The sequence below is a fragment of the Marmota marmota genome, unplaced genomic scaffold, assembly GCF_001458135.2.
Source record: "Marmota marmota marmota unplaced genomic scaffold, marMar, whole genome shotgun sequence".
NCBI classification, from domain to species: Eukaryota; Metazoa; Chordata; class Mammalia; order Rodentia; family Sciuridae; genus Marmota; species Marmota marmota.
This window is the reverse complement of record NW_026009268.1, coordinates 12,532-21,188: the sequence shown is the minus strand read 5'-3', so window position 1 is coordinate 21,188 and position 8,657 is coordinate 12,532. Positions and strand designations below refer to the sequence as shown.

The following is an 8,657-nucleotide window of genomic DNA, read 5'->3' as shown; positions in this document are numbered from 1 at the left end:
GGTACCAAAACAGGCAGGTGGACCAATGGTACAGAATAGAGGACACAGAAACCAATCCACAAAACTACAACTATCTTATATTTGATAAAGGGGCTAAAAGCATGCAATGGAGGAAGGATAGCGTCTTCAACAAATGGTGCTGGGAAAACTGGAAATCCATATGCAACAAAATGAAACTGAACCCCTTTCTCTTGCCATGCACAAAAGTGAATTCAAAATGGATCAAGGAGCTTGATATCAAATCAGAGACACGCCGTCTGATAGAAGAAAAAGTTGGCTACGATCTACATACTGTGGGGTCGGGCCTCCAAATTCCTCAATAGGACACCCATAGCACAAAAGGTTAATAACTAGAATCAACAAATGGGACTTACTCAAACTAAAAAGTTATTTGGTCTTTTAACACAGAACAGCTTGGAATGCAGCTTCCTTTATTCTGCTATCTTCCAGTTCTCATAAATTAGAATTTTAAACACATTTTCTTATGTATACTATAAAAATCATATTCCTATTGGAATTTTTTAAGCCTGTTTAGGTTACACATTGTTATAAATTTAAAAATAAAACAATTATTCACACTGCAAGCAATACCATCTCTTTCTCTTCAGTTTTGTCCCTTAAAAATGCAATTGGTTTAGTGTCTTTCATTATGCAAAAAACAGTTCATCAATATAGATCACTATGAAGCTCATCAATATGCAAAATTTCTGAGTTACATTTTGCCTCAATTTATAAATTGTTTTAAGTAGCAACTAAAATGGCATAAGAGTAAAAGAATCTTGAAAACCAGATGTTCATTAGGGTCCCAGAATTACCACTAAAACTGAGGATATATGTTATGATCTTATTTTTATTAGATTGTAATAGTTATACATAGAAGTTGAATACATAGTAGTATATATAGTCATTGTTATACTTAGTAGTTTTGTCGGGTTTATCCCAACAAAATTATACATGCATGGAATTTGATTTCAGTTCAAGATTCAATTCCTTTCCTGACCCTCTCTCCCTCTGTCCTTCCTGTCCTCCATTGTTCTCTTTCCTCTACTCTGATAGACATATGCTCCCTTCTCTATTTAGTTTTGATTGGTTCTTTTTACTTAAACAGAAAGATGAAATTTCCTGTGGTATATTTATATATGCACATAACATAATTTTTGAAGAATTCATTATTTGTTGATTCTCCTTTGTTATCCTTCTACTTGGCACCTCAATCTTCTCCTACTACACTACTGATCTTCCCTGTATCTTTTTGATATCCTATCCTTCCTTCCTCCTTTTCTTCATTTTACCCTAGCTTCCACATATTAGAGAATACATTCAACCCTTGAGTTTCTGAGTTTGACTTTTTTCACTTCTCCATTTCCACCCACTAACTAGCAAATTCCATAATTTTATTATTCTTTATGGGTGAGTAGAATGACATTGTGTATACATACAACAATTTCTTAATCTTTTCATCCATCAGTGGGCATCTGGGTTGATTTTACAACACAGTCATTAAGAATTGGACTACTATAAACTTGAAGTAGCTATATCACTATAGTATGCTGATTTTATTTAGTTCTTTTACAAAAATAACCAGGAGTGAAATTTCTTGGTTCTATTGTGGTTTGATCCCTAGATTTTTTAGGAATATTCAAACTGCTTTGCAGAGTGAACATACTAGTCTTCAGTGTTTCCAACGATGTACAAATGTTCCTTTATCCACACAAGCTTGCCAGCATTTATTGTTGTTTGTATTCTTGCTCATTACCATTCCAAATGGAGTGATATTATCCCTTATTATAGCATTTCTCTGATTGCTAGAGATGTTGAACATTTGTTTATATATTTGTTGTTCATTCATTTTCTTCTTTTGAAAAATGTCTCCTCAGTTCATTTGTCCATTTATTGGAATAGGTTGTTTGGGGGGTATAATGTTGTGTGTGTTATATATTCTGGATGTTAACCCCCTATTGGTTGAGTAGCTGTCAGACTTTCACTGATTCCCAGGGAGAATATATTTTTGTATTCATCTTTATAACATGGAAGGTAAATATTTTTTATCTAATAATAGCAGAAAACAAGATTCAATTCCTTTCCTTTAAGAAAAAAGCAGCATAGTCTACTCAAAGTCTATTCTTTCAATTCAGAGCCCACTTCTTTTGTGAACAATTTGGTGCACAAATGCCTGATATTGGTATGTGGGATTCTGACACCATAAATGGAATAGAATCAAGAGGACTTGAGTAACATGAAGAAAACTTCCATGTTTATTGGAAAGTGTATACCTGCAACTTTAGTTCTTCACATGTAAATGTTTGCTATGAAAAATCAATGTCAAAGAAGTGTTAAGCAATACTAAAGATATTTCTGTAGTACTGGATATATAATGCACACTCTTGTAAAATTTCTCTAACAGTGAATCAAGGAACCTTTCTGGTAAGGGTTGGTATTTCTGAAAAAGTATGTATTCTTTGGTATGTAGATTAATAAACCCTGATGATATAGAGTTAAAAATTTGGCTTATTAAATATAATATTCAAATCCTTTATTAATTGTTTTAGGGTACAGGGCTATTGAGAAAAGAGGTCTCTGTCTTCAAGAAATGACTAGAGTTTATGTGGCCACTCTAAGTAGAGGAGAGACATTGCAAAGTTAAGGGTCAGAAAATATGAAAGTGGAATGAGATGAGAAGGAAGAGGTTACTCTTAATTTACATTATTTGTTATATTCTTTGTTCAGACAGCACTTTGTAAGAGGTTCAGTTCAGTTGAATAATTTTGTAAACTTTTTGTTGTTTTCCAGAGTGGCTATACACCACTTTTACTTGCCATAGAGCAAAACAGACAGCAGATGGTTGAAACATTAATTCAGAACAAAGCAAATATACATGCAGTTGACCAGAAGGGAAGGTATAGTACTTTATATACATATTATATAATTTATATAGTAACAATCACTCAAGGAAAAATGACTTGTTTAATGGGAAGGTCAATATTAACATATTTAGAATAGAGTGATATAAAAAACAAACCACAATTAAGGTAAAAAAATCAATTATTTGAATTGAGAAATACAACTAAGTATATTAATATGATTCAAAATTATTGGCAGATATTTGTTATTAGTTTGTTGGTCACATGATTTTGTATTAACTAAAGAGTTTTACTATTACTATTAGTTTTGTAAAATATGGAGTTTTAGTTTACATTTTGGTTTCTATTATATTTTTAACTTTTGTGTCTGATTTATTTTTCTTTTGGAAAAGATGTATTGATCATAAATAGGCATTGGAAATTATTATTTTTTTATTTGGTTGACTGTTCTAAATTGCTTTCCATGTAGAATATTGATGTTAGTTAGTTAGAGCTTTCTTCATTGAAAGTTTTACCAATTTCACATAAAAGACCTCATCATAGTTACTGTCCATTGAAGGATTTTAAGTTTGTTAACATCTCCCTCATTGGGAAAAGAGATTTTCTTTTTTTTTCCTTTTAGACTTTGAGATGATTTGCAAAAGTGAATATTTGTTCTCTTAGATGTTTATGTCTATTAGTATCTGTAAAGTAAGATGTCGAATTGGGAAAATATTATAAATTAGCTCTTTGAATAATTTTATTAAAATACTTAAAGTTGAAGTTATCTCTCTTATTATAGAACAGCCCTCATGTTTGCTTTGGAACAAAAATCAAAACACATAGTTGAGATGCTTCTTCAGAATGGTATTGATGTCTGTGCTGCAGATAACTTTGGGCAGATAGCATTAGCTTATGCTATTGCTAGTGGTGATAGTAGGTAAGTATTTACATTAAAATACTAATCAATATTGATTGGAGGCTGAAAATAATTAAAACTATTGCATTTTACACATGAGGTGAAATTTTATAGTACAGCTATATGTGGAATGATAATGAGTTATTAGAGTTCATCAGCCAGGAACCCTGCAAAAATCTAGACAAAAATAGTGATGAATGTAAGAGTCTTCTCAGAGGTTCCTTTCTTCCCCTTTCTTTTCTTTCTTTTTTTTTTTTTTTACTTTTTCCCTTATACATGCTAGTAAGTTGCTCTACCACTGAGATACATCACTCGTCAGCATCTTAGGATTCTTTAAAAAAACTTTGTCATTATGATTCCCAGTCTTATCTCTTTCATTCCAAGTATAACTCCTCACTGTGGAGTAGAAATAGTGTCACACTTTGATTTTTATAATTAGCTATTTGGGTCTTAAAATGCCCAGTTGAGGAGAAAATATTTTTACTCTCCTATGAAAGTTAGCTTTTCTACCACCCTTCTTTAATTTCCCAAGGACCTGAGAATTTCCTTAAAGTCTAAAGAGCAGGTAGAAGGACTTTTAAAATATTAATTTTCCTCTGTCAATTCTATTGCTGTGGTGTTGCTGTTAGAACTGGCTCTTCAGTTTGGTGATGATTAACTTTTACTACAAAATGTCCTGATTGATCCCAATCCCTGAGTATTCATGGTAATGCACACTTAGATTTAAAAGTTACAATGCTATTTTTAGTTCATATATACATATGCTTGTTTATTCAGCTATTATTCCCAAACAGCAGAATTCTGTTTTGGCAACTTGGCCTCCTAGCTTTAGCCATACACATAATAAGAACTCTGGCCCTGTCCCACAACTCAAACCTTTATGTGGAACAACCCACATGTTAGCCTAGACCTTCCTGGTGCATTATCCTTTGAGGACTTTGTCTTTTCTTGCATAATCTAATCATTCAGAACTATCAGATAGCTTCAAATAATATCACTGAAGAGATGAGAATTTCCAATCATCTTTGCTAAAATATCTGTTCCTCGAAACCTCTCATCCCTTGAAGTATATTTTCTTTTACTGCAGGAGGCCCAATATTAATGTTTCCCAGGTTGGATGTGTCTAGTGATTTGCTTTCCAAAGTAAGAAAATTTCCCAAACTATTGCAATCAGTCTAAAGTTTTCAGAATATATCAAGTTCTCCCTTACAAGGAAGAGATAAGTTCTCTGAGCTTAAAGTAGATTCATTGAATCTTAGAGTGCTAAGCCTCATTATGACTTATTAGTATCCATGTGTAAAGAGGATTTGGTCTTCCAAGTCAGTTAGAGCTTGACATGGAGATTTAGCTTCCTCTAAAAATTATCCATTGATTCTTTTCAACTAGGTGGAGAAGAAATAGTAGCAGTCCAAGCCAATTCTTGGCATTGGTTAATTTCCCATTTTTTTGGTGTTATTGATTAGTTTCACAATAGGGGATGAATATATTCTCTAAAGAGATATGATACTTATAAATAAATTGTTATAAATTATTTAATGTCTAATTTGCCCTGAGACATAAAGCAGAAAAAAAGACTACAATCAATAACCAAAATTAGAACTCAAAAGCATTTTTCAGTAATTTCAACACTTGAATATTAGAACCTGTGAAGAATACACATTGGTTTATTTGGGATTCCAATTATAGTTGAATAAAAAGATCAAATTATGCCATTATTTTTCTATTTCTTTTGACATGTTTTAATATTACCTCATTGAGTCTTCCTAACAACTTTGTAAACTAAAGTGGTACAACCCTTATTTTTTAGAAGAAGCCCTTAATTTTAAAAGAAATTAATTGTGCAAGAAGAAAGAGCTATTATTTACATGACATTTTCTGAGTTCTAGCTATATCAGTTAATATACTCACCTATATTGTTCTCAATTCATGATCATTTTATCTTACTTTGTTTTCTTAATATAAGCTTATGGGTGCAATGGCATGTGTATTTACCACAGCTACTTGGGGGAGAGAATGAGGCAGGAGAATTGCTAGAACCAAGGAATTCCAGACTAGCCTGTGCATCATTGTGAAATCCCATCTCAAAAACAAAAGAAAACCAAACAATTTACAAATAATTGTCAATTTAATAAAATGTCTGGGCTTACAAATTTGAAGTGCATATTATAAAGCTCTGATATAAGATCTAATATTGTTTAAAATACTATTATATATTGAATGTTTGGTTATTGTTTTTATATCAATATTAAAATGCTAATTTGATTAATTTTTTTATCTATAGCCTCAAGGAATTAATTATTCAATATATGAAAGAAAAATCTAAACATCCTGAAAGTATCAACCCAGGTAAGACTTCTGAAAGTGAATTGATCATGGTATTAATGGCTTATATAAGAAAAGTATGCCAGGTGCAGTGTTGGCAAGCCTGTAATCGGGTGGCTCAGGAGGCTGAGGCAAGAGGACTGCAAGTACAAAGTCAACCTCAGCAATTTAGCAAGGCCCTAAGCAACTTAGCAAGACACTTTCTCAAAAATTACAAAAGGACTGGGATATCTGTCAGTGGTTAAGCTCTCCTGGGCTCAATTCCAGGTACCAAAGTAAGTAAATAAATAGGAGTAAGAAAGTTTGAATTGCAAAGGAATCGTGGAAAAATTAATGTGTTACATTCATATTTGTTCTTAATTTTTTTCTTAATAATCTAGAATTCATGATTATTTAAGCCATTAATTGTAGGAAATTTATAATCAGAAATGATATTGTCTGAAGAAATTTTAGGCTAACTTAATCTTGGCCCCTGAAATCTTATATTTATGTGCAGAAATAAGTAAAAAAATTCAAATTAGTATGTTGTCTTTCCTATATAATGACATTGTAGCAAAGTGGACTTGTAATAAAAAGAGATGTTCTATTTTTACTATAGATATCAACTCTTACTGTGTATACAAATCCGTGGATTTTACAGTGATATTTTCATACATATGTAAATAGTACTTGAATCCCAACCACTTTCCCTACTTCCATTTCTATCTGTCCCTTCATTTCTTCATCCCTTTTTACCTTTCCTCTTCCCTAATAACCCCTTTTACATTTCCTAGTCATTCTTAATTTGTTTTCAAATTGCATATGTTATAGAGAATGTGATATTTGATTTATGTTTCTGACATATTCTACTTAACATAATAGCCACCCTTTCCATCCATCTTAAATTTTTGTCTTTGTTTTTTCTTTTCTCTTAAGGGCTTGAAACATACCATTTCATGTTCCCTGGCCTTCAAAGTTTCTGTTGATAACTCTTATGTTCTTCTTATGAGTTTATTCTATAAGTGGTTTGGTCTTTTTTACAGCTTTCAATGTACTTTGGGCAATTTTTATAAATGAACGTGAAGAAGTTCTATTCTGGTCATGTCCATTTGGTGTTCTAAATGCTTCCTGTATCTGGACATCCATAGCATTCAAAAAATTTAAGAAATTTTCTGCTATTTTTTTCTCCAAATAAATTGCATGGCCTATAAGCCTGTACTAATACATCATTGTCTATGTTCATAATTCATGAGTTTAGTATATAAATCAGGTACCAAGGACTTTGTATATTCTGTTTCTTCTTCTTTTCATTGTCATAACTAACTAAAGGTGACATTCATCATTGCCTTCAAACTCTGATATTTTTTCTTCTGCTTAATCTAGTCTATGATTGAAAATTAGACTTATTTTTTAAAAATTTGAAATATTAAGCTATTTATTTACAAGATTGCTGTTTGATTTATTTTAAGAAGCTCTATTTTTGCACTGTTCTCTAATGCCTTGTAAGGTTTTTATTACTTTATTCATCTTCTATTTGTATCATCTTTGAATTCATACATTATTTTTAATATCTTTTTTAATCCTTTTTCTGGTGTTTTGTCTACTGCAGTGTCATTGGAATCAGTTGCTAGAGAGTTATGAACTTTTAGAGGATGCATGTTACCTTATTTGTTCATCTTTCTTATATTTGTGCTAAATTTTGTGCATCTGTGGGGATGTATGTTTCTTCCACATTTATGTGAGAGTCTTCTTAGGAAATAACCTTCTCTTGATGATGTATCCTGGGCTACTGGTTTATTTTGTCGAGATTATTTCCAAATTATCGACTGTGTATTATAGACTTTTATGTTTTACCTGACTGTGATTCATGGGTTTTGTCACAGTTTGTACTATCATAGCCTGAAGGACCAACTCTCTTTGTCAATCTTGTGAGAATGGAGTCACATGATGTAGGCAGTGGATTATGTGGGCTGCATTTTTTGTGGTCATTACTGTAGCCTTGTCAATAATTTTCCATCTGCAAAGGCACGGGAGAGACCTAGTGCCACAGTCCAGCTGGGAAAAGTAACCGAGAGGTGACAAGCAACTGAAGGTTGGGGCAGGAACTGAAGGTAACTGAAGTTAACTGCTTTATAGAGGAACAGCAGAGGTATATATATCTAACTGATTTACATAAAGCATGACTCAATCAGCATCATCCAATCATAGCATTGCTCCCCTACAGATACAGCAATCAGCCAATAAGGAGTCCCCACCATCTTGATGGCTTGGTGACATTGCCTCACAAGCCACTCCTCCTGGCAAACTGCCAGGTGCCATCTTGACTTGGTCATGGCCTCCAACAAACTAGGCTGAGGTGCTGCTTGGTGCAGACTTCATACCTGCACAACTCTGTAAACAGAGTTCTTTCACTTCTCTCTGCTCATGCAATGAGGGTGGCTGCCAGACACTGGATTATAGTACATTCGATCCATACCTACATGGGTATATGTCAGCTGGGGGCTTTTATTTACCCTGTTATTTGACTTGAAGTACCTGTCAAGTTATAAGTGGGAATGTATGTCTTTGGTGGAAAGTAAGATGCATTTTTTCTTACC

General features: G+C 32.8%; 1 protein-coding gene across 1 annotated transcript in view; it reads left to right on the top strand.

Annotated features, from left to right (window-relative positions):
* LOC107133826 (putative ankyrin repeat domain-containing protein 19) overlaps positions 1-7,003 on the top strand; it is a 10,789-nt gene extending 3,786 nt beyond the window's left edge. The window contains exons 3-5 of the mRNA XM_048797747.1: positions 2,791-2,897; positions 3,643-3,780; positions 6,997-7,003. Coding sequence (XP_048653704.1) covers positions 2,791-2,897; positions 3,643-3,780; positions 6,997-7,003 — 252 coding nt within the window. The remainder of the gene's footprint in view (positions 1-2,790; positions 2,898-3,642; positions 3,781-6,996) is intronic.
* Positions 7,004-8,657: the final 1,654 nt, after the last annotated feature.